The 27,770-nt window shown below is 36.1% G+C and overlaps 1 protein-coding gene across 1 annotated transcript; it reads right to left on the minus strand.

Annotated features, from left to right (window-relative positions):
- Positions 1-903: 903 nt before the first annotated feature.
- On the minus strand, positions 904-27,439 carry LOC140965689 (protein SABRE-like). Its single transcript, XM_073425840.1, has 23 exons — positions 27,073-27,439; positions 25,661-25,772; positions 25,002-25,262; positions 23,370-23,617; positions 22,741-22,963; positions 20,856-21,026; positions 20,711-20,788; positions 19,219-19,470; positions 15,898-17,997; positions 13,324-15,181; positions 12,157-12,257; positions 10,788-11,144; positions 10,566-10,684; positions 9,513-9,762; positions 8,861-9,085; positions 5,544-5,683; positions 4,884-4,956; positions 4,135-4,236; positions 3,857-4,039; positions 2,593-2,922; positions 2,339-2,506; positions 1,626-1,995; positions 904-1,415 (listed from the first exon to the last, which is right to left on the minus strand). The coding sequence occupies exons 1-23, from the start codon at positions 27,141-27,143 to the stop codon at positions 1,306-1,308; spliced, it is 7,902 nt and encodes a 2,633-aa protein (XP_073281941.1). The 5' UTR covers positions 27,144-27,439; the 3' UTR covers positions 904-1,305.
- Between the last annotated feature and the right edge of the window lie 331 nt (positions 27,440-27,770).

Below are 27,770 nucleotides of genomic sequence, written 5' to 3' on the forward strand. Positions count from 1 at the left end.
ATATATATATATATATATATATATATCCCAACCTGCTTGAGACCCGTTTAGATGAATCCCTCTCGTCGAGGTGGGTTTAATACAAGACTCGGTTTTGAATGTTTGAATCCAAATTGAAACGATTGAAACAACGTTATAAGTTGAAAAATGGGAATTAATATTAAAAAAAGAGAGATCTAAAAGTAAAAGAATTGGAGAACGGAGGATTGGGATAAATTAATATGGAATTTATATTTTTACTATTTTATCCATTTTATTTATTAATTTTTATTATTTTGTTAAAAAAAACTTATATTCATGTTATTATTGATACTTTGCTTAAGAATGATGTACCTTTTTTAGAATCTTGCAACAGTTTATTTTTATTTATTTTCAAAATCTTGTACCTTTTCTGGTATATCATGTACTCTGGAGGGGATTTGCCCCAATCAAAACATTTCTTTGGGTTCACTCCCTACCCTCAAAATTGTGATACTAAAATTGTGGGGTACACTTCATGTAGAAATGTGATACACTTCATGTGAAAATGTGGTACTAAAAAAGTACCCAGGGACTGAACACAAAAAAAAAACGATGGCTGGAGACTGAAGGCCAATTTCCCGTACTCTGGATCCAAAATTTTGTTCGAATTCGAATAACTAAAAATCAATATTAATTTTCACATGTTACCAACAACTTAAATGATTAGCTTGTTTATAACAATTTTATCATACATCAATAATCTTTGTAAATTTAATACATCATCATGAATCCTTAAAAACGGTAACAATTATCATCTTTCTGATGCAGGTTGCATGTCAATAAGGAAATTAAGAAAAATATAAATACTATTTTAAGAAAAATATAAATACAAAATGTTTCACCAATGATCCAACATATAAATATGAATGCAGATTTAAAAAAAAAAAAATGGTTCTTCGGTTGAATTTGTCACCCAATTATGATAGTATAACTTATCAATCTGTCTAAGCCTCTAACTACGATACAAAATTTATTTTGTCTTTACGAGTTGGAGAAAAGAACACATGGAGATGAGCAGTCAACACAACTCTCATACAGAAATTAAGAGTGGTCAACTTCAAATGCTGTAACATAATCACCATATACCTCCATTTGGTCCATGCCAAACCTTGAAGATAGTTAATGACCATGCTCTCCAGCATATTGAATCCTATCGGTAAAGGCTGGGACAAGCCACATCTGGTTTATCCAGCTACAGAGAAAATTCAAGAGAAGACCATTTGAAACTCGTGTCACGAATCTACCCTGAAAAGAAATGCACTTGTTTGATGATATCTTCGAATTCTACTCGTGGAAATCCTGATAAGGAGAGGATCCACTTGAAGAATCACTTTCGTAGGGTGTGGTCTCTTTAGGAGACGTGGGAAGTGATTCTTTCGACTGCAACAATAAACCTGACATAGAAACAACAGTTAGCTTGTTTTTCATCAAACAAAAGACAAAAATAGAGTATTGTTGAATTGAGATATTGTATTTAAAAGAATTGAGCTAAACCCCGAATAATTACATGTTTAGACGCTACCACTGGATTTTATTTGTCTACAAAACTAAGATATATAACCGAAACGATACGACAAAGTCTAAAGAGAGCGTGGTGCACTGACCTTTCTGTCCCCTAGAACGAAACTTCTTAGTGTGCCGTCTAATTAACCTTTTAGCTTTGGTTATAGTTAGCTGTCTGGCAAATGGAGAGAACTCTGCATCACTTTCGCTCCAATCCACATGGAGCTCACTCTCTGCTTCACCCCTCATGGTCCGTAAAACAAAAGCCTTGGCCTTGCGACGCTGGGAATTGAAAAGGCCCCTTACAGAGGTAACAAAACCATCGCCTGCCCCATCACCAGTACGTTTTGGCCAGGATACTGGATACTTATCAGATTTTTCAGCTAAACCTCCATCGCTATCACTGAGATTGAGATCATTTTCTGTAACAGCAACACCAGTGGCTTGCGCTTTATCTTTAAACTTTTTCCCCTGTGAATAACAACAGTACCAGCATGAAATCTCGCTGAGGTAAAACCTTACATGGCATGCAAATAATTTAAGACAGTCCCTGGGTGATGAAAAACTAAATCATTCATCTTTTCTACCCAAGCAGCGTATAACTAATGCTTTCAATCAGTTATAGCCAATATACATCATGCTTGTGTGGGCAGCTTTACACATTTGAATGGGGTGGTGTATTTTCTGGTGGATGGAAAAACATTAGCAGTTTAAGTTACACCATTTCCAACTTTTGTAAGGATCCATACCATGCTTGTACATGGGGTATATGTGTTCGTACGAGAGATAGCAGATAAAGTACACACAATATTACCTGCATGCCCGTGACAGATTTTAGAACTCCCCAAATAATATGCTTCTTAACACGAGAGAACAACCGCCTCCAAGTTCCAGTAAATTCAACACGATGGAATGTGTCCATCAGCAACCTTAAGTCGCTTACCGCGAATCTTGATCCTTCATATGTAACTAGCAGCTCAACCTACTCCATGGTGATGCTTAAGTAAGATACAAAGAGCCTAATAAAAGGAAAACGAACAAGGGACATCAATCTTACAGAGAACCAACCTGACTAATCTTGATATTGTGAAACTCCCTCAGTTTTCGGGGTCTGGACCTTTTCTCATCTTGCATTTTCGCCACCTTTTTCTCCTCATGAGAGGACCGACCAGGTTTGACTACTTTGATCTCCTTCAATTTATTTTTTATGGGCTCATCATGCTGGTCAAGAATAGCAAGAGGCCCACTTTTTGTTGAAGTGTGCAATTGTAACACCAATTCATTGGCAACAGATTCTGCCACATTTTCTTCCCAAGTTTTATCGAAGGACGACGTTCTTCTTAATTCAGGGGTTGAATCACCAACATTGTTTGCTTTTAGATTCTGAAGCTTTGATACCTAAACATAACATACATTGCAAGGAACACTCAGATAATCTGCACCGTCTTTATGTTGACATTCAAATAAGCCAACACTGTGGACAATTGGCATTTGTTACATGGAGTGCCAACAGATGGATCCACCTGTCTACAAGTCATTGGCTATAGAATTTTACCGTGTTTTTTATGTTTCCCATTTGAACAATTTGCATAATCAAGTGATACTCCTCATTGGTCGCGACATGGATAGTTGAGGTGTTGGGATTTCAATCTAACTTGCGTAGTTGGGCCGTGAAAATTTTCCATCTCTATCACTAGTCACTAGTAAACTAAATGGATGAGATAATATGAGCCCATAGCATCTTACTATAAATAAGGAGATTCGGGGCTTTGTCAGGATCTGAATTTGATCAACTTTATCTATTATAGGTGGCTGAGAGGCTGTTGGATTCTTCCCTCTTGTTCTACTCTAATAGTACTCATTATGATAGCTCAGGCCTCTGCGATTCTTGCGTATATAATCATGTTCATCTTGTAAATATCATGTAATAATTATGTAAGTTGAAAATATTGAAACAGGCACAAACAAAACCTATCCACCATTAAAATTGGGACATTTAAGATACTTGGGTAAAATTGAAAACAGCACCAAACAGGCACAAACAAAACCTATCCACCATTAAAATTGGGACATTTAAAATACTTGGGTAAAATTGAAAACAGCACCAACAGATTATAAACAAGTTACTAATGCAGCTGACGAAGGCATTATTTGTAGGTTTTCTGGAAGCTTTGTGATCTTTCCCTCTCTATGTTCTTTAAGGTAAGGCCATTGATTTTTTATTTTTAGGAGTAAGATCGTTATATATTTCATGATCAATTTTTTTTTTCAATAAAACTATTTCACTAAATAATAAACATATTCATGATTATTGCAACTTTAAGATACTCACTTGCAGAGCATCATCATGAATGCCAGATTGGATAGTTAAAGATACTGCAGAGAGGGTAGATGTGCTTGATTTGGTAACATCAACATCTTTTGTTAAATGGGTGCTAGATGAAGATGCCTCTTGAACTGTTGACCCTTTTTTTATGCGCCTTGCACCAGCTGTTGTTGAAACCATCCATGCTTCCTATACATCACATAGAAATATGGAGATATTAATTTTTCGTTTTTCTTATAAGGTAATTATCTGACTGAAAGCTTCAAAAACATAGTTATACCAACCTGTCGCCTTTGGGAGTCTTGTTCTTCTTCAGGAAAGAAATATTGCCACATCAATTTGTAACATGTCTCAGTCAAATGTATCTTTAAAGGGTAAATATCCACCTATACAGGGAGACAGAATCTTGTTATGCACGAAAAAGAAAACTATTCTCGACCACATTTCAAACTATGTTTCATTTACCAAGTAGAACTTTAAAAGTCAAAAGTGATTCCACTATTCACATACGTCAAGCATAAGCTGCCAAATTTTTAAGAAAGTGTCGTACTCTTTCACCATGCAACTGACAGACACTACTACCATCCATTCCACAGAAAGGACGGATTCAGCAGTCCATCTTAGTCAATTCCAAGTTTATTCTCTGCTGTAGCATCGATAAGCTACTTCAACTCACTACCATCGTCTGTTGTCAGATACAAACCCTCACAAGTTACCGAAGAAGACCAGTTTTCGTTGATGCAATACTTAGACCAGTTTCACTTGTAGGACACTTCTCTTTAATGAAGAAATACTCCCAAGAAAATTTATGCGAATCATTTCTTAAATACTTGGGCTACGAGTAAAACTTCACTACAGCACAAGTAATACACCAATGACTTTCCAGTAGGGATGGCCTACATAACGGGCCACAGAACTGAGACTAGCAGTTTAGCTGATGTCATGCATGGATGGGGTCCGGTTTTGGCGATATTACAGACCAGTACAATAAGATGATATTTTTCTATATATAAGAATTCATTACTCTGCTGACCTGGAATAATTCAAGAGGTGCGTTTCCATCCTTGGAAGATCCTTGCTTTGCATCCACACGAAGCATCACTTGTCTGCATTCAAGATGACATAAGCAGGATCTCAAACTTTTGATTTATTCAAGAGGGACATCCATCAAACTTTTCGGGCCTTTTGAATGCCTTACTGAATCCAATGAAATTGATAATTATAAAATGCCATGACATATCACAATCGTGAGCATAAACTGTAAGCAGTATTTTAATTTTCTTTTTTTCTTATACATACAAGAGTGGGGCGACAATGTCCTTTCACAAAGAGAGAAAATATATTTCAAGGGATATCGACAAGGAATAAACGGAGAGTGACTCTGCATTAGTTCAAACAGGAAGGAACAGTTCTGGTTGTATATTTTATGCAAGAATGCCAATCCAAAAATTTCATCACGTATATTATCACAAACTGCTCCACATCAGAGTTAGCTGATATTTCAGTAAGACAGGGATTTAATAAACCCGGAGTGATTTTAAGGACACAAAAGAATTTCTTTCATAAAATTAAACCATAAGCCAATCATAAAATCATACGTTGGAACAAGGGATGGTATGTTAGAAAGCAACAAGAAAAGTAAACCAGCAAGGAAAATGACCGGTGAAGAGATTCATATAACAGAAATGCATACTTTCCCCATTCAGAAGGAGGATTCCACGCAGACAGAAGCATGTCAGACTTTGCATTGGGAAGACAATTTCTTACAACAAAGTACTTTGTTGTAAACTTAGCAACACCGACATCCTTGTAATCCCGGTCAAAATCATAGATCTGCAGCAAGAGATGATTTTCAAATAGGATCTCTGTTACAAGGATAATAAACAGTCCTTATAAGATTTAATGTAAGTATTTTATACAACAAAATATTAGGAGTCAAACACAACTGGTTAGCTACCATGTATTCATTGACTATATGGAAAGAGAAAAAAATTGGGAAGATAACATAGAAAAGCCAACTTGGAAGACCATAAATTTAAAGATGTGAAGATCAACAAGTGGTTACCAGAGAACTATTGAATTGGGAATGATCAGTATTTGATAAAAGATTGGGTGGGTTATGGGTATCACCGTACCAGCACTAGAGATATGATTAAGTTGGAATTTTAAGATGATTTTAATTTGTTCAAAGTGAGGCACTTGTTAGGTGTAATGGTTTAGGAGCAAACACTTCCAGCTTTAACAAAAACTATAGGTATTGGTAACTATACAACTCAATTTTTTTTAATCACATGACATCCCAAATGTCACATTACATTTACTTTCTTGATCGGGCCAATTGTTGCTCCATTACAATTCTCTTTCCAAATATTGCACCAACTTCCACTTAATGGGAATTGAACACATGATATCGTTTCCAGTACCAATTGTAAAAGTCTAATGCTTACCATTTTACCAAAAATAATAACTAGTGGTAACAATGGATTTTAAATGTTTTAGTCCATAGAGCAGCAAAGCACCACATTTGACCACTCATAAACAATAACCCACATACACATTTTTTAATCTTTCATCATTTGGAGAAAAATTAATCATACTCATAAGCAAAGTGTGCATAGACATGTTAATAAAACAAAAAATAGTGAACAAAATGAATCTGACAAGAGGTTTTCCATAGCCAGGAAGATGCTACATGGGCATGTTGACATTTAGGAAAACAGCACATCATTTTGCCAAGTGGACACAACCTGTGGGGCTGGAAACATTTAGCAAAATATCTGTCCGATTTCTTGTGAAGGAAAGAAACAGATGTCGATGAAGCACGGTATAAATAGAGGGCAAGTAAATCATGCAGTTCAGAAAGAAAACCGAGCACAGAGGATTCAAAAATTCCAGGGAAGTTTATAGCTAAGAACAGTAGTAGTCATCGTGAGGACAAGAATTGGAATGAAGCACTTGTTATTACCAAGGGACGGGTTTATACTCTGTGGGAGCTGGTTCGGGATGTTCTTGGTAAAGCAGTTAAGAGGAGGATTGAAAATTTTCCATTCCAAGCTAGTAAGGCAGTGTGGTGGCCGAACAATGATGAAGAAGCTACGTATTACTTGAATTTGAAAAGATGTTTTCTTGAAAGGAAGGTTACTCTGTCTTTTGAGAAATGGAACCCGGAAATTAATAGGAAGGAGATGGACTTTGAATGCTGTAATAGTTGGTTCAGGATTTATGGAATCCCTTGGAACTTGTGGACGACAAACACGTTCAAGAGTATTGGGAACCATTGCGGTGGCTTGTTGGATATAATCAATGACACTGCAAGGCTAAAGGATTTATTGGCAGCTAAGAGTAAAGTGAGAGGGCCTGAAGGTGGATTCAATAATAGTGTGATGCAAATCCCATTAAAGGCATGCATTATAGATATTCGACTAGTAGTGGATTCTGTTGGCATTGCAGCTTATGAGTTTTTCGAACGATGGTCTTATGCACAAGTGGTGATTAATGGGTTGAGGATGAGGGCTGGATGGGGGAACTCGAATGTTTGTAAAAAAGAAAATGGTGAGCAGAAATGAAGATTGGTCGCAGACCAAGAGCAGAAATCACATCAAGATGACTGTGGAAGCAAATGGGTACAGTGCGAATGAGATAAACAAGCATGACAGGTCGAAGGAGGAAGATCATCGTTCAGCAAGTGATGTTTTTATGTCGGCACCATTATTAGGAGGGAAACAAATCATGATTTTTAAAAGGACCATTCCAAAAGGGGCTACCGAATTTGGAAGATTGTCTATTTTTTTTTTGAAAAGAAACTAGATATTATTAATAAATAAAGTTTTACAATACTAGCGGATGAGTAATCCGCAAGAGGAAAAGTATCACAACGTAGAAAATACTAGCCTAGTAACTTCATGCCCACACAAATTTCCAATCCCTAATCAAATCAGAAATAGAAAGATGTTGAAAATCTTTAATAGTTATTGTCCAGAAGGCAGTAGGAATTTCCTTCGACAGTAGGTCTTGGATCAATGGATGAATTTTAGAAAAAGAAGATCCAGTGATTCTGGAGAATCAAGTGTTGGGGGATGTAGGCTGGGATAAGTTGGAAGACAGAATTCTAAATGATTTAGAAGAAGATTGTCAGAAGAAGGGTCTGAATGTTATGTCTCAGATAGTCCTAAGTCTGTTAAATCAGGTTTTCCAGCACCTAATGAGGAGATCGTGGAAGATATGAAGAGGTTGTTTGCATCAACACCAGCTCTTTCGCATACAAGCAGGCTACTTCCACAGGAATATGAGACATCTACAGTGGGAGAGGTACTTTCTTGCTTCCAAACCTCAATTCTTAAACATTCATTCCACCTAAATTCTAGTGGGAAAGGTACTTTCGTGCTTCCGAACTTCAATTCTTAAACATTCATTCCACCTAAATTCTAACTTCCCATCATTTTTTCTGTTCTGGGGTTGTCTAGAGGACTACTAGGTGGGGGAGGGCAGCCACTGGTGGGTGGGTTTGAGCCGGGTAAGGAGGGAGATAAATTCAGAAGGGAGGAGATGGGGACAATCCCTCAAGTTGAGGTACAGGAGTCGGGAGTGGGTGTTGAATTGTGTGTTGTAGGGAGGATGCTTGTTTCATCCCTCCTTTGGCTTGACTTCTACAATAATTGGAGATCAATATATTATCCACACAGCATAAATCCTTTATTATCCATCCCATAAGCCAAGCAGTGCTTAAGAATATTAAGTGAATATTGATGTCAGCAGATTGTAATTTATTGATTGCTTTGCAGAAATATGGCAGGTAGCAGGACTCCACAAATTATAAGCCATGGAGAAACCAAAAATATATACAGAAGATGGTTAATATAAAACAAATGCGCATTTCTGCTGCTATTCACATAAGCTGACCATTAAGAATAATTTCAATCCCAGCTCTTTAATTGAAGTTGAACACAAAAGACACTATAACCGACTTTCAAGCAAGCACCGCGCAATATCTTTATACTAACATAGACTCACCATATCATTTAACTCTGCTTCCGCAAAAGATTTTCCATCAACAAGCATGCCCCAAACAACTTTATTAATTTGCAAAGAAATTCGCATAGCATAAGATGGGCTTTTATTCCTCTCCTTTTCCATTAATCGTAACTGTGCAGCTTTCTGCAAAGCTATTCTTAGCGAAGCTGATGCAGCCTTCCTAGCCTTTTGCGCATTCAAGAGCTCTTTTCTCAGTCTTTGCACCTGAGAATGACCCCGATTAAGTAATAAATTCCATCACATTGAAGCAGGCATATGCAGGTACGCAGAAAAGCAAAGAGCAAGTAGGTGCCTATATTTTTTTAATTAAAATTTCAAGTCAAAAAAGTATTAACACAATTTTCAGGACTAAAATTTTTGACTTTGAATACTTAGATTCTCATATTCATAATATTTCCAAGAAAGATCGCCCTTTGTTTATAATCAGCAAAATCAAACATCGACTGTATCCTTGCAATATTTGTAGATCACAGTTTCAATGCAAGTGAAAACTCATGAAGCACACAACACAGAAAGAAAGTATGCTGTAACAAAGCATATGCTAGCACACCAAAAAGGACACTATCCCAACAAAAATTAGAAAGAGAACTATCGCAAATATAAAAGCACTTCAACGTCTTAAAAGTCTTACTAATGTGGATCTTCCACCAGTTATCATAAATCGATCCATTTCAATTTCCGGGTATGGATCCCCAGAATTGTCAACCCGAACAGACAATTTCCGCATATCGTCAATAATCAACTTCTGGATTCTCTCTTTCTGTTCAAGATTTACTTTTGCCAGTTCTACCTCTTCAACACCATCAGGAACCACTTCATCTGCCTCCTCTTCAACATCTTCGTCGTCATCAACAGGATATGACAGATTGCTTTTTCGAGGCCTGAATAATTAACCTCGTCACTTGAAGTCCATGAACAAGAAATCAACCACAATTTGCTACAAACCTAAATACTGTCAAATCTAAGTGCACTGTTAATGCTACATAGACTACAAAGTTTCTGCTCAGTATGAAATTATACCTACAAGGACAAACTTAGTGCTATTCGAAAAGGTTATTTCCAAGTTTAAATTCGGAACACAATCTACCATAGGCAGCTTAATAGACATCAAGACTTCACTTATCAACCTCAATTTGAATCATCAACTCATAATTCTACATTAATGATTAATTTCAAGTTTCAACCCACGTGTGTGGGTGAAAAAAAATTCAAAATAGGTAATCCAATAATATCAGTCATATAAAAAGAACCCTATCCAGCAACTTACTATATGTGACAGATAACCACCTCATTCAAATCTAGAACGGGTTAAATAAATATTTTATCCATATTTGATGGAATCAATTAGAATTACCAGCTAAAGTTCTCAAGTGATGGAAGTATCTAAGTGCATATAAAAAGAAAATTTTGGCCACCCATATGATTTCTTGCCTCAAACTTTAAAAGTTTCATGATTCGACCATATATCATATGAGCAGTCTCCATACTATAAGATCTAGAGGAGCAAAATTTGTACTCCCTCTACTTTTAACTAGTGCCAAAACATATGCCCTTACATAATCATTGCATCAAATTTGGCATTGACATAACTGAAATGACAAAACCCGATGTAAAGGCATTAACATGTACTACATTGCCAGAATATCACGTAAAAAAATCAAATAGTAGATTGTGGAATTCTTACTTGGGAAGCCGAGCAAACAGAAGATTGGTCAACACATCAAGCATGACTTGAAATTGTCTGGATGTCATTGTAGCCGTAATATTATGAGAATTGAAGGACAGCTCTTTTAAAGGCTTTACCTGCAATACAAAGTAAATGTCAGAACTTCAGCATTTATGTTTAGCATATTTAACTTTCTTTCAGCCATTAGTAACTTTTATCCCATGAAACTTAGATCTTTACTTTCAAATCAGCAGTTCCTCCTTTATGCCGTGTGTAGCGAAAGTACATGTCACAGGGCATAAAAACCCTTTCAAGCAAAGCTCCAGTGCGCTTCACTTTGGGTGAACTACGACGAATTTTAGGAAGCCACTGCAGCCCAGCACCTGGATCCACATCAGTTGGGGCTACATGAGCCTGCACATGCTCCAACATAACAGAGAATTCCATGCGATTCCATGTCATTTCAGGCTGAGATTCAGGTAGGTGTATCTTTTCTCCCCCAAGTGCTTGTTCGATCATCTCATAGCCAACAGCAAGGATTGAATGAAATGACCGAGCTAAAACACGGCCACTTACAGCTGCAAGCAAGAATCTACCCTGTCAAACAATGATTTATCGCATTAGTCATGACTAAAAACTATAAGAATTTATTACTAATATTGCAATCATCCATCTACTTGATTTTTCCCTTTTCTGTTGATTTCTACCTTATTTTCATTTGTGACCCTCCATTAGTGGAGCAAGTTGATATAGATCAAGCCCTTTATTAAAAACTGTAGGCCCATCTTGCTAATCAGTGGTTAAACCAAGACTTTATCATTTAAAGAATATCCACAAATCGGGTGTGTTGTATTTTAGATTCCCCTGTTAATATATACTATTTCCATCCCAATCAGAGTGAAATCGAATATTACAATTACAGGAACGAAGGTGGCCTTCAACAAGCTTGAACACTTCAATTTCATGTATAATACAAGACGTTACAATACGGCAGTGAAACATGGTCTAAAATGATAGGGTTAAACTACGCATAAGCACATTTAGAAAGAAATACTTAGCTTAATTTGATGTTGAAGAAGTCTTAGTTAATATTTATGGCATTGAAGAAGTCTTAGTTAATATTTATGGCATTTTTACCGTCAAGTGTACACGATGTATCAATAAGTAATATAATGAATTTGTAGCAATTATTTAAAATAACAAGATTAGGATTCTCAAATAAGATTCACCAGTTCATCATTAACTATTAATGGTCGTTGGATGAAAAAATTTGTGACATGCATTGCTTGAGAGATTAGGGGATAAGATCACTGGTATTCATATTTGCTCTCTCTTTACTCTCTTCAAAGGATTATTGTCACTGTACATCAGTACCAGAAAGCGAAGAAACCTGCTAAAATCCTTCCTTCAGTTCAAATATCATTTCCAACAAATATACAAACCCATGGACCATGTAATCACAGAATACCAAATTATTTTTTTGGTAAATGAGGCACCATGAGATCTAGTGTCGGAGGTTTTGAAGATAAGTTCCCCAAAGTTGTCCTATTAACATTCTGATATAGACTATAAAGATGCCCATACACTTTAGTAGCATATAGTAACTCACATTAGATTCTTCTGAGTGAAGATTGAATTGCGGCTCAATGACGTTCACCATGAAATGGCGTGTCCCCTCTTCCTCGGAGTCATCAAGATTGCTATATTTTTCTGTAGACGGGCACAAAAGATACACATTAACTAGGAGAAAAGAAGGTAGATAATATTTTGCAATTGTGGAGGATTTCAAAAAAGGAGGCATGATGCGGCTAATTCATAACAGAGGATAGATTCACAGCATGAAAGACTTTAACCAAGTAACAACACTAATTTACCAATGCAAGAAAACAATCCCATGTAAAGAGTAACAGCATTGCTGGAAGAATCAAATCAATGGTAGTGACAGATATTGTCTAGAAGGGATAGTCTAGGAATGCAACTAGTGGCTCAATTAAAATATATATTCAAATATGTGACATCGTGTAAAAATTACTAACTAGTGTAATAACTTTTCGAAAAGGGAGGCTAATTTTTAAAGTGGTACTGTACTTGAGACATCCACATTACCACAACAATTTATGTAGTTGTTTCCAAACAGTGACATGGTTAAGTGAAACAATAAGAGCATATGTATATATATAAAAAAAATTATAATTTCAGTTCTGGAAATGTAAATAAGACAATAAAGGACACTTCAAAAACAAAGACAAGAGTATTTACAAGAAAACATGATGCAAGAGACGACAGTTCATTTATTTTGTAAAATATTATATTGATACAATAATTTTATTTTTTTTTATAGGAAACATTACTTTATTAATAATTTACAATCGATGCGGATAAGTAATCCGCAGCAATACTGCTAATACAGTCGAAACGACTAAGCTGACAGAGTTTAATCACTTATCTATTTCAGAATTAGTTTGGGATTGAAAATTTATATGTTCATGACGATAGTGTGGTAGTGTTTTTTCGATTTCAATTGTAACTTGTTTTGCGGATTACTCATCCGCTCTATTGTAACACTTCTACTATTATTATAATAAAGTTTAGTTTCCTATAAAAAAAAAATTACACATCTACAAAACTGAACTGAAACTATAATTTACGATTAAAACCAAATCAAAAGTGTAACACACTATAATAACATAAAATAGAAATATGCATACACTCAAAGTCTCGAATATAATGGAAACATATACTTTTGTGTGTTTGAGAGAGAGAACTTTGAATTTACCAGTCACACTTGAGGAGGGATTTTCCATTGCAGCTGACTCTGATGGTGAAGGCAGTGCTTTAGAAGTCTCGATGTACTGAGAAGAACCGGAACCACGATAGGAAGACGGTGACTTTTGGTTATCATATTTGGGTGTTTCAGGTCTATCAAGGACCTTGTTCTCCTCATGCAATTTTCTTTGAGCATATTGACGAGAAGGAGAAGGTTTTGGAGGTTCAAATGCCTTAGATATCCCACCTACCCAAGACCAAACAGCATCTCTATTTTCAAGAGTCCATAGAAGCTTCAGTCCGTAAACAAAAATCCGCCTGCAATTGTCAGCAATGACAATGTTATATCCATCATCATCACTGGGGTCAGATCTTGTATGCTCATCACTCTCGCTCCCATTTTCAAACTCAGATCTCACATATGTCATCTCAAGATTTCTTCTTCCAGCTTCTTGCCATGCTAATAACCTTGCAGGGTCAGCCTTTGGAGCTTGCCGGCGGATTGTGAAGTAATCAGATGATAACAAAAACCCATCATCATGATGCCTTTCTGTGTGGTTGCTAGAGGAGCTATGTTTATCGCCATAAACTCTGCCCGTTGACGCGGGCAGGGATTGCTTCCTTGTCATTTGAATTACTTTTGCAACAGTTGGGCAATCTTCCTTATTTATAAATACTTTGGGTATGTGTAGGTCAAGACCCTGATACACAAGATCGAGAGGATCCCGTCTGCATTCGATGGTATATTTTTGTTTACCTCGACTATAATAGAGTTCATATTTCAACTTTGTCATCTTAAATGCTAGTCCCTTTGCTGGGTCATCGTCATGTAACGGCATGTGCCTAACATATGTGGGGGTGACATCAACCCTGAACATAAATTCTGTCATTACTTTGTCCAACGACAGATTACCTGATCTCGGAATCCTAGGGAGCCCATAACGGGGCCACCTAGAAAAGGTTCGCAACTTATGGGGAGGAAGGTAGTTTAGGTTCCAAAATTTGATCAACCATGCCAAATCATGATGTCCAAGATTCATAATCGGTGAATCAATTGATTTATTTTCTAATTGTGATGGACAAACTGAAGCTCCGTCCTGAATGATCTGATCATTGATGGAAAAGGATTGTGATCGGCGATCACCGCAAGGAACAGGTGGCCTAAGGGAGAAATTCCATTTGAGAGAAAGAGATGTGGATCTGAAGGGATCGTAAACCTTTTCACGAGCTTTACCTTCATTAGGAAGTGCAAACAAATAATGATTTAGGGGATTTCCAGACTCACAATCCCATTCCATTGTCACTTCAACGGTGAAAATTGGGGCCTGAAGGAAAGGCCCAGAAAATCCAACAAAATGCTTCGACATGGAATTCTTAAGTAAGTTCTCTAAGCTGCTCACTAAAATCTTGAAATCGTTGGAGGACAAGTAAACACGACCATCTGATTGTTGAATTTCCATGTAGCCTGATATGACATGAAGTTTGTCTAAGTTTTCGTAGGGATCAGTGGTTGCAAGAATGTTCCATCTAGTCTCAGAGAAATATAAAGTGGTGTGACCATGAATGTAGTTTCTCATTTCATCCCACCAAGGTAAACTTTTTTCCTTCTTAGGTGGTTGAACATCTGGATATGGATTCCTTGTGCTTAAATTGGCTCTACGAAGAGCCACAGTAAAAGCGTAGCTAATATCAGCTAAAGATGGTTCGAAACCAGTGCCAAACGAAATTTCTCCTTTCTGAAAATGAATAGGCAAATCACAATAAGTTTTGATTGGAGGAGTTGTGCCACTAGCTGAACGTAGCATATCCACTTTCCTCCATTTTCCGATGAAGACATTTTGGTGAATCTGCGGCTGAAAACAGGTTGCCTGCAATCAAAATTGGCATTATTGAGAATGTCGTATATATGCTCATGTTGTTGTCTCAAGATAGTAAAAAATAAATTGCATAACAGATGGGGTAAGGCTACAATCAACAAATTGGTCTATTGAAAGACTTATCAAAAGGTCTAGGCAATAAATTTTCTAACATAGACAAGGTGAATCAGTTCACTCAAACATTTCAGTTACAAGGCAGCGTGAATCAGTTATTGAGAGAATGTCCGGCACTGAAGGATCTGCAAGAATTACAGATGCATATAATAAATAGAGTACCAGGTTGTCGACTGAGATGTCAAACATGTAAGGTGCCTTCGCTACCGGCGTATGATTTTGACATAGGTGCGAATTAGCTGTCAGACCAAAAAATTATTTGCAACGCATGTCAACCAGAACCAATATTCTTTTTATTTATGCAAGAGAATATTTCCCACTTTAGCTTCTCTGATTGATGGAAAATACTTTAATTTAGACCATTTGGTATCTTCATATCCGAGAATCAACAAATTCGACTCCGCATTGTTCACAAAGTTTTTAGAAGTATGTCTCAGCTTTACCAAGTACAAATAGAACGTTAGGATTTAGGAGACATTTGTTGAAAATTTATACAAAAGGGCTTGGTGAATGCTGAAATTTATCCATCAGTTAACTGCCAAATCAGGGCATAAAAGAGCATGAAAGAGAGAGAAACACCAAAAAACACAGACCTGCTGAGCCAGCAGAAGACGACCTTCACATCGACCAGAATTTGCAGCAAATAGTGGACATGTGTAGTTTCTTATCTGAACTACAAGAGAGCCTGCATGCAAAAGGATGTTTCCTCCATAAAGTCTTGAAAATGGAATGTTATGGGCACGGCATACTGGGTCAAGCTTCTGCAGAACTTCAATCATCCCTGCATCACCACCTTCAATTTTTGTCAAGCTTACATCTAATTCTGTAGCACAAACAGAGAAAAGAGAAGTTCTGGAAGTGCTAGGTTTGAAACCAGATTGGAAGCCATCTTTACATGCCTCAGATCCCTGGCCCTGTACAAGACTCTGGCATGCCTGGTAATATGACCGGAATGACTGCCTGTATATTTCCTCACGCAATTTCTGAATAGCTGAAGCATCTCGAAGATCTATCTCCTCCCCATTGTGATGAAGCTTTCCTTCGAATGAAGAGTTGTCTTTTTCAACAACATCATGGCATTGTCCATTCCGAGAAATACGCTCATCAAGAAAATTTAACCTAACAGCTAATTCACGAGCCTCATTCTTCAGGAGTTGATAATGCTCGTCAAGCCAACCCTGTATTGGTTCCTCCTCAATCTCAGCTGTTAATTTACGTATGCTGAACTTTATGCACCCGGTTCTAGACAAACTACCCTTTTTGTGTTTTGACTGCTCTTTCTTCTCTGGAAACATACATTTAGTTTTAGCAGAAGTCACAAGCTTCAAAGCTCGAAGCATATCCTCCACAGAATCATCAATGGCTCGCAGCTGCAACCTAAATGGCATGCATACATGGACATCAATGGCTTGAATAACCCAGTCCCAGATAGTTACTGTTTCAGATTTTGCATCAGGTGCTCTTCCAGAAGCATTAGGGATTCGAGATATTTGCATTCTGCTGGTTCTAAAAATTTTGGCTTCATTGAGGTGGAGAAAGAGTCCCTCAAGAAGCACACCTATTTTGGCATTCTCAGAGAAGATGGACTGCACCTGAATCAAGGCTTCAACCCCATCTCCAACCTCAGCAGATACACTAAGCATCTCCACATCAACAGCAAAAATGGATTCCCTTTTGTTCAGTCGTTTGTCAGATGATTCCAAAGTGGTCTCTTTCTTTGGCTCATTGTCATTCATAACAGAAATTGTTTCCCTGTTACACTCCTCTTGCAGCTTGTAATTGTGGACCATTAACTTCAAGTGCAATCCTAGTTCAACTAATGCAATATGCACATCAGGTTCCCACCTTATTGATATATCGGTGGCACTGAAGAGAGAGCAAACAACGATATCTTTCAGACCTCCTGATCGCCTAACAAGCTTCGCATTCTGCATGTCAAGTAACACAACTTTTGGTCCAGGATTGTTGTCTTCGGGAAATTCCTGATAGATAGACCTAGCTCTTTGAAGCTCCATCTGTACTGATTTCTTTTCTTTGTTCATGCAAAAACTGAGATGGTAAACATCGAGTGAAAGAGAATACTTCAACCTTGTACAACCATATGATATAGTCGATTTTACATGTGCAGTTCGCAGAGACCCATCTACCAAGTTAGTAATTAAAACCTTACCACCTTGTGATCCATAATTAACACGTTTGGGGTCTGGAATAACCGCATCCTCCAACCCCACATCTCCACATATATTTACAGAGCATCTTTCTAGGTTGAGTCTCAACAGTTGAATTCCTTTCCTTGATGGCTTGGAAGACCTTGTTTCTTTGCTTTGTGCTGGTTTCTTACTCAAAGCAGCTAAATCCTTCAATAAGGCCTTGAAGGATAGAGCAGCTAATATCAGTGATTCAAGACGCCTGAAAGTCAAGTAGACACTCATGCCAGTGACATCGGCTCCAAGACCCATCATACACTTCAACCCATTTTCAAGGGAATCCATGTCTTTCTTGCCCCAGTCCAAGCTCACCTTAGCAATGTGCATTAATGAACCCGTGTTTGTTTCCACGCCAAACAAACTCTCTTTCAAGCATTCTTGATATTCATCAGACATGTGTAGATTTATTTCACCAAGTTCCATGTGTAGAGTTGCACCGGTATTGGATATGTTGTTTGCAAAGACGTGTGATGATTGAGAGCAACCCTGCAGTTGCAAAATAGGTAATTATTCAGTAAATGGCATTGCAATCAAAGCTGAAGAGAAAAATGAGTCATTTCAACTACTTCTAGGAATAAAAGACGAGGGCAGGCCCTAATGAACTATCATTAAAAATAATATACTTGTTGACGCCTTTCAGAATTAATTGTTGTCTTTCATATATACCTATTGTAAGTAACTAAAAAGATTTTAAAATAGTGCCTTACCACAATGTAAAAGGTACACGAGCAAAGGGAACTATCTTAAGAAATCAACATCCGCATGTAAAAAGTATGTCTAACCATAATTTAGATAACCAAAGGACCAAAACTTTTTCATAGAATAGGATTTCTCATATCCGCATAAATTATATTTGGTGCATGTGAAACCTCATGGAGTCCATGAAATACAAATATGGGAAAGAATTCAGAGAGATTAAAAACAACATATAAAGGACTTTTCATAATCCACCAAAAGAACAAAAAGTTCACAATAGGAGATCAGCAGCAAAGAAAGTAACTTATGTATATAAACAAAATAACTGTCAAACAAATCCTCCATAAAGCAATCCATGGGATATGCTGAAACTCAAAAGGAAAATTTACATGAATGGAGCCCTTAACATTTGGAAGATGCGCTTGTACCAGAACTAGCATCTGAGGTATTTCGAGTCTTATTCACTTAGGATGACGTTGGCTTAAGGTAGGACAACGTAGGATAGATAAATGAAGTAGCTTATCTGGTTGTCTTCTCATTAGTCAAAATTCTTTTATGCTCGAAACTTATTATGGATATTTCAAGAAAAATATTAGAGTAACAATAATACACTACTATTTATTAGTACAAATTTTGCACTACTTTCTGCTTTATTTTGGTATTCTTCTCATACAACTCGTCAATCTAAGCCCCAACGACCCTGCCACATATTCCCTAACAACCATAGCATAAAAGCATTGAAAATCATGTTTTTGAAAATAACTTGCATTAAGCCCTGCAAAATCATGTAATATGCAGGGAGCTAGGGATCGCCAAAGCACCATAATTCCAAAATTAGGTTCGATCGAACCATATATATGACCGATAAGTTCCTAAATTAAGGATTTTTTTATTATTATAACAGAAATACATTATGCTCGCATGCCTCCATTGATTGAAATTACAGTTCACAACGAGATAGCTCTTTGAAGTGATAGAAAGACTGGTAATTTATTCTCAGTAGGTTCTTACATGGTACAGAGGAGAACCATTCAAACCGTAAAGAACAACAGTCATCTCTGGGGCCGAAACAGTGCAAGTCCACATGACAGCTTTCAGTTCAGGGGACTGTGATTTTTCTTTAGCAGAATTTTCTTCCAAAATTCCCATTTTAGGCTTTCGTGGGGGACGCACACGCATGAATTGATTTAATCTGTTCAAAATTAAGTTGCACTGGGTGCCTCCAAGCTTGACATCAATTTCAGATCTGATGGGAGAGTTATGCTGCAAAGTAAAGCATCCTACGCAAGTAAATGATAAGACTAAAATTAACAGGAAAGACTTGAAAAACTGAAATTAGTATTATATCTTCCGGCAGATGTTAACTGAATGATTCCACAGATCCATTTACATATATAATGTAAGTGCCAAATGTCTGTGATGCCTTATAGCAAGGATAAAGTCGACATCATAAATTTCAAGTATAAAATTACATGCAAAACCAAACAGATGTTTTACCCAGGTCCTATTCTTGTCAAGATGCTAGCCCAACTGGATAGAGCTGGTTTCATGTCAAAACCTTAACAGTAATTTTGTAAATCCACAGAAACACCCTCTTTAAGTAGATAAGCAAGGTAGAGAAGTAGGAGCTGAAAAAAGCCTATTTTAGACTTAAGATGAATCGGTAGCACAGAATTTTGCCTGCATGTTGAAGTTTGAGGGAGCGGGAGCAACAACTTTATGGAAGCATTACGATGTCTGTCAGTTCTATTTCTACAGCATGCAAAATATCGGAACTAAGGCTTCCATAAAGTGAACTTAAATTGCAATTCTCACAAAAAGAGAGATTATTCCAAGGTTAGTCTTGGTTTGAATGAAGGCTAAGCCCCAATCACAGAGTGAATAATTTAAATACATTTAGTGGTGATACGACACACAAAAATAGAAAGAAAAAGAAAACACATGCGGGCTTTAATAATTAGTCAATTAGGGCTCACTTTTAAACTGGAAGTTAGCAAGTTAATACTCTTGATGCACTTCAAAGCTAAAATCCATTGCAAATTTCCAATAGCATCAAGTTTTGTCCCACTTAACATCCTCTACAACCAGAAACCATCTATTAAAGTTTCGATTAATCTGACTTTGTTCTAAATCTCTCCTCGTATATGCAACAAATATTAATCTCAAAAGGCTTACAGAAGCAAGCAGGGAAACAGAGAATGGCCTATTAATAAGAAAAAAGACAGATCTTTTGTAAGTTTTAAATTAGTTTGGAACAGCAAGGCAGATGAAACAATCTTGATAACCCCCTACAGAAATCAGTCAGTGCGCTGTGAAGGTTAAAATGTTGCATTTTTTATTTAAACAGAAGTTTAAATGAAAGAAAATTTCCATTCGATCCATAAGTTGCCTGGTAGTCACCCTAAACCTCTGAGGATTTTCTAAAACAGATACAGACTAACATTTTGGATGCAGTTGTTCCAACAAAGATAATTCTACTGAATAAAACTTGAGAAAACCATACCTGAAGGGGTATGTAAACTGAGGAAACAACATCAAGTTTCAGCACTTCCACAATCGAGATGCCGACTTCTCTGAGCAGCTACAGCATGATGAATTACATTAATTAAAGAGGATAAAAACAATATAAGCACAATCTTTGAACTTACATAAATCTCGCTGAATTCCAACTGAACATCAAGCCTCACACTTTCCCCAACTTCTTCAACAGATTTAGATGTTATGCATTTCAGTTGGATTCCCATTATGTTATTCTCAACCACCAAACCATAACCACGATGAATAAACTTTACATCAAGTCTTGGCAAGGTAAAGCCAACCTGTTGGAAAAAATCTCAGATAAATCAATTTAATCAGTGAAAATAGCCAATAATAACACCCAGTTTAACGAGGCAAACAAAATAGAAGCAGCCAATTGTAAACACCACATTGTGAGATGCGCACTAGGTCCTTTTCTTATAAAGGGGAAATATAACTATAAATTTTTAACCCATACAGAATATCATAGGTTTGATGGATACAAACCGATGTCTTTGAAGACAACATTCAAGCAAAAATACATACTTGGCGTAATAGAACCCCCCTTTTCTAGTTACCATGCATTTTATCTCATTTATTGGCCACACTCTGAATAATAATCAATCGTGAAAACTGACCAAAACTTCTGTCTCTCTCAAAATAAACCATTGCATCCACAATAGAGGTCCGCCTTATAAAATCCAAGATTTGCAATCTGGCAAAAATTCATTTAGTCTCAAATCTTTTCATTCCTAAATCAACCCCGTAACTTGCATCTACTATGGATGAGTCCACGGTCCTTTAAAATATGCAACATAGTTTGTGTTCCTGTTCTAAACTCCTGGCGGTTGGCCACTTAAATAATTCGTGTCACAACCATCAAGTTTTATATATATCCTAGACCCATGTTCATGTCAGTATAAACATCAAACCAGATAGATATTCCAAAATATTTTTTATTCGTTTTGCTTTGTCGGTTTTGACAGTAAAATCACCGACCAAAGCCATCAAAAACAGATATTGTATAATGGCTCTCAACACTCTTCGAACAGTTCAATTAGTACATATTTCCAGCAAACTTCTCCATCTTCAGCTTGTCTGTTTCCTCATGAGATCCAGTCATTAATACCGGAAACAAACAATGATACTCTAAAGCAAAAAATCAGATTGGTGGTTCCCATTACTAGAAGTAGTTATTTGATAATAAAAAAAAAAAAAAAGAATATCCTTTTCGTCTTGAGATTCTTGTCATATCATAATTTCAGAGTTAATAGAGGAAAGAATAATCTGGCAATGTTTTAGATTGTGATCTTTTTCATGACTCTACTGGACATACCATAAATTTAAAATTTCTTTGGATCGATATAAACTCATAGATTAGTCCTGATGCTAATCTTTTTCCTAGTTGCCGAAATATGTTAAATATGTGTAAAGTATCCTAAATTATTGAGTTTTCAATACCTTTTTTCTGAATTTCAATTCTTGCTAAGGGTAAGCACAGTCCCATCTCTTTTTTTCTGTTACCTGTCCTATGTTTCTCCTGAAATGCAAGAACGCAAATCTAATTCCCATACTATATCCCTTACGTTTCATCACTAACAAACAATCAACCAAAATCAACTCCAACAAAGAATTACTTTTATCAAGCCAAATTTAATAGCCTCGTTTTCTAGAAATTCCAGTTTGAAGATTAACAGACACAGGCTTGAGACATTTTTGAAATTCAGATTAAGTTCCATCCAAAAGATTCCATAATCATACACCAAGTCGCAGTATAAGTTTCAACTATCAATTTCATTCAAAACACACAACAGACTGATTTATTTAAACTGTTCTATATGTACACTACAGAATGCAACATCCTTCGACAAACTAATAAACTTAACAATTAAAAATACAAATATAGTTCGATTAAAGCTGCCCTAATATCTTCGTCCTCCAAACACAGCGATGCATTAAATCTACCTATCAATACGCATGTCACATGAGAGACTATGAACAGAAAATTTACTCAACCTTCTCTGGAAATATAGAATTGTACTTGGATACAGCAGACAATGCATTCGTTCCCCTTGGTTTTTTTGCATGCACAGATTCTTCTTTTGCTGGGGAAACTTCTGGAAAAGGCTTAGGAGAGGTGTCGGGCTGATCCTTCTCCTTAAACAGCAGATCCTCACACAGATTTATGCGGACTTCTCCACAGGTAGTATCCAAATTCTTAACAACTACACCTGCTTCCCTGCATCAACAATAATAAAGCTCATTAAACACCTTAACAAACCACTATATATTTGAGATTTAGAGAAATCATTGGGGACGAAAGAGAGGCACCCCAGTAATAATCTTTTTATCCCACTAACAACAAACCAATTCTTTTTTTTTGAGAGGAAACAATATTTTATTATAATGATAATTAGGTCTACAACAAGCGGATAAGCAATATGCACATTAGAAGGGATATCTGCAAATCAATTACTCTGAAGTAGAAATTCCATAAAAAATAAAAGCCTGTGAATTCATTTCCATTTTCCATTTCATAAATTCCTAATCCAACAATTTTTGAAAACCAATATTTCCATGATGCATCTCATTTCATAAAAAAACTAAAGCAAATTAATGGAAAACAATGGAGAACTAAGACTTACCTATTATGGCCAAACTCACACAAGAGAGAGAATTCTTCACAACTGAAAGGAGGACAGGTGTTGTCAACAAACTGGTTAGTAGTGATAGATCCGTCGGAGATTACTGATTGATCAGATGTTACTCGCGATTGAATTAAGTGAACATTAATGGGAACAAGCTGCAGCTTTACAAACAAGCCTCCCTCTGATCCACCATCTTTAGATATGTCTACTCTCAGTTCTTTGACATCCAAAGAAGCTTTAGATGTCTGAGGTTTTAAAATACAGAATTCAATATCAACTTACGATATAAAGATCCTTGAAATGTGTTTTAGTAGATATCATAATAATACTAGAGATCCTGATTGTGAGAGGGAAAAAAGATAATAAAGTTGTACATGATCCAAATCCAAGTATGTAATAAAATTTAGAAGCTTTTCCCTTTGAATCCCTTTCCCCTAATTGTACTATTGTGCCAACCCAACGACAGAGATATGAAGTTATGGAAAACTGTAATATATCGACAGAAACTTATATTCTTTCTCCTTCGTTCTTCGTTTGTATTAGTAGTATCTATCATGACTTTAATGTTCAAATAACACAAAAACATATAACCAATGAAAATGATCTCAAGTAAATCAATAAAAAAATCTATTGTATGTCTATAATAATTTTGTAACCTAAAATTATGTTTGGTTGCTTAGATGAGATTTCATAATTCAATCCTATCAAATGTTTGGTTGCAAATTTATGTATTGATTATTTATCAAACATCAATCAAATTATTAATTATTTATCTGACAACAATCAAATCAATGAATACTATATTACCCTTCATATCTTAATTAATTTATTATTAATAATTATTGAAAAGAGTACAGATGTAATTTTGTCATCTTATCTCAAATTAATCAATCAAACCAAATATTTTTTTATAAGAAACGATATTATATTAGAATAATAAAAGATAATAGTTACAAAGAGCGGACAAGATATCTGCCGGTATGTCAAAGATAGTTGAAGCTCTGACTAGGGTCCATTTAGTTAGTTGATGTGAATTGTGATTTGATAGCATTGTATGGATAAATAAATATTATGATAAAAATATTCGAGTTTCATGTTGAACCAAACATATTATTATTTATTCAATATTATTCAACAGGCAATTCAAATATTTTAATAATCATAAAAGTAAATTTCACTGTGTGTTGCAGCAGTTATTTTTACTCAGGAGCTATCACACATTACTTCTTTTTTCTTAAATAACTACAGCTTTATTATCATTTCCTTCAGTAATTATTTGGCTAGAATTTCCCCTTTTGCGTTCTTACATAGTTTGTACATGATTATCAACAATAAAGTTCGAGATCACTTCGTTTGGTTACTTGTTCTTGCAGATTTATTGTGACTACCTCCTCCAATGTAAAAGACATGGATGTGTGGATGAAAGTTTGCAGCAGTCAACCAAAAGGTTATATATCCTCTTTTCATTACAATTATTTTATTTATTTCAAATATATAGATATGATTAAATGTAGACGAAAAAGCAAATAACTTTCCTAATGTCTTTGAATGAGAATTGAACAAGAAAATGTAGTGATATAGGACTAGAGAGGCCAAGAAAAAACATGAATGTTAACAAGTTCATTTTACCTTTAGACCCAAGTCAGTCACTGAAATTGACAAGAATCTTGCCATGTTAGCCACAACCATCCACTTTCCTCTGCCTGAGGTTCTAGGTTTTTTCATTCTAGATTTCTGTGTGCTTTTCTTTGAAGACCTTATTACAACTTCTAAATCACATATTAACACCTGCAATTTTGGATCCCTGGAAATAAAACCAACTCCTAGCTTAACCAAAGACTGCCGCAAACTTAGCCTGATTTCGCCTACAGATATGGATTCAATAGCACCCTGTAACATAAGACCCGTCAGAACGTGCAAAACAAATTTCAGTAATGAACTGCTGCAGTACGTGTGAACATTTGATAAAAATGCTTTCATCAAAACAGAAAATCAATAAAATTACCAATGTAACAAACATTGTTTCGTCATTTACAACTGTTATTACATGAGCAACACAACCACGAAAATTCCGAAGTTTTCCTCCCATATCTCAACATTTTTAACTACATGAGCAACACAACCAGGAAAATTCCAAAGTTTTCCTCGCATATCTCAACATTTTCTCCAAGTTCATGTGTCCACAAATATTCCGTACATTTACAAGAGTCAATGCAGCTTTCAATAATACAATTGAATTAATCTTTATTTAGAGATATGTCAGAGACACTAATTAAAAAAAGAAATACCTTGTTGAACTTCACGACAACATCTCTCAAACATTTCCATCCAGCAACACGAAATCCAACTGATGCTCCCATGACTCGGCTGAGGACCCATGCCAGCAACCTGGAAGCAAACCTGAAACAAGATGCATCAACAAAGTCAAATGATTGTAAAGCAATCCTTCATTGACATACAAACTTTAATATCATGTAGTGGATCACAATAATTAATGAAGAATTTGCATGAATAGTTTAGTTATATTCAAATTGTGCAATAAGCAGCAACTAGCCCCTGCACAAAGAAAGAAAGAAGTCAAAGACTCAGAAAACTCACAAACAATGCGTGTTTTGTGCAACACAGCAGATATCAGTACACAAGAAGGAAAATAGAACAGTGAGCAACCATATATTGTGGCACCACTCCAATATTAATGTCTACGCAGAGATGGAACGATAAGCAAGAAAAATGCAATTCTCACACAAATATAATCAGTCTCTTTCATGTGGAAATTATTATGAACTCAAAAGAAGATTCACATAGGCATCTCGGTTGTGCAAGCTTGCCTTCAATGTAAATTAACTTCCATTATTTTACGCCACCCTTCAGGTTTTTCTATCCAATTCACCACCAAAAAGAGCAAACTCAGAGAACAGCTGAAGCTAAATGTTTTGCAAGAGCAATTTTTAACAACTGTTTTTGTGAATGATAAGTTATTAGGTCTTTAATTTTGTTCCCAAAAAACGTTATCTATACGCCCTGACTTTAAATTTTTTCAGTTGTTTAGCACTCCATCAATCATATATCGCCAGGTATCATGGTGTCACAAAGATGCCACCAGCATCTATTTTTGAAATCAAACGAGAATATAAAAGGCATCATTTTGCCAAATCATTTCCAACCGTTTGGTAGTAAGATGTTGATGATTTGACGTTCACTTTGTATTCTGGTGCCCGGACTAGTATAAAAGTTCAAGTCGAGAGGAGGTTTGATGTGCCACGAGGGCCACATTGAAGTACGAACAACTACATATTGTTAAACAAGAAATGCGGAAAATAATCCAGAGAAGGAATCAGCAGGGAGGAAGTGACACGGTCCCCCAAAGAACTTCAAATTTCATGTCCCATTTTTTAATAAATTTAGGCTTCTCTTGGATGCATTATTCACAATAAAACATCTTAACCATCCAATGAGTTAATAAATAAAGAATCAAAAGGACATGATGATCAAAATAAGGAATCAAAATCCTACCTCAAAATTAAAGAAAAGGATCACCGCTACTAACTAATCAAGAACTCAAGCAAGAGCAATATCGAGCGCCTCATGATTTCAAGAAAACTACTGGCAAGAGTGCACGCACATCACACCACATACATGAATTCCAAATAAAAATAAAAACTTAAAAATGTCATAAACTCAAACGGCTGACAGACATTACATGAATATAATCCATAGTAAGATGGAAACGATGAGGAATCCGAACAAGAACTTGGCCGGGGAAGCCCCCATTATAATTCTATCAGATTTTCTCCGATCCGGCAGCAATATCTTCCCCACAAGCTGCACGCATTTGGTAAAACGAAATTAAAAAACGAATCTTTCGACTAAATGAGATAATCCCGTGTAGAGCCCATCACAGAAGTAGATGAAGAATCCAGCATTCATTATCCTGGAATATGATCAGACAGAAAGTGAGGAAGAAATGGTCGTAGATGTGAAGGAGTGTTTGTAGGGGAGAGAGAGAGAGAGAGAGAGAGAGAGGGAGAATCGACAATTATAGTAATGGAGAGATGTGGATGCTGACTGTGGGGCAACCGGAAATTCCTTCGACCCGGCATATATATGGTTCTTGGTTACGCTGTAATTTGCCCTTTGGCCCTTGGAAGAAATTAAATATCCATAAATACCCCCATTAACATTCAATTCTAAAAATTTAGCCTTTTATATTTTAAAAAAAATCAATTTTAAAAATTTAGCCTTTTATATATTTTAAAAAGAGATATATTGAAATATGGTGCATCCTCATTGTATAAAAATGTGAAATTCACTATTTAGAGAGTTTACTCATTTGCTTTATATAAAATAGATTTGCAATCAACATAATGTTGAATTTAAATTCAATTGCATAATAAATTT

The sequence above is a fragment of the Primulina huaijiensis genome, chromosome 2, assembly GCF_012295235.1.
Source record: "Primulina huaijiensis isolate GDHJ02 chromosome 2, ASM1229523v2, whole genome shotgun sequence".
In the NCBI taxonomy this organism is placed as follows: Eukaryota; Viridiplantae; Streptophyta; class Magnoliopsida; order Lamiales; family Gesneriaceae; genus Primulina; species Primulina huaijiensis.

Bases quoted from the DNA above. Each gene is read 5' to 3' on its own strand.
- LOC140965689 (XM_073425840.1), bottom strand. From the start codon at position 27,143: ATGGGGGCTTCCCCGGCCAAGTTCTTGTTCGGATTCCTCATCGTTTCC. The intron at 23,618-25,001 runs GTAAAATGAACT...TTAAAACCTCAG, and splicing joins TGACTGACTTGGGTCTAAAG to ACATCTAAAGCTTCTTTGGA. The intron at 5,684-8,860 runs GTGAGTCTATGT...CTCTTGCTGCAG, and splicing joins AAGCAGAGTTAAATGATATG to ATCTATGATTTTGACCGGGA.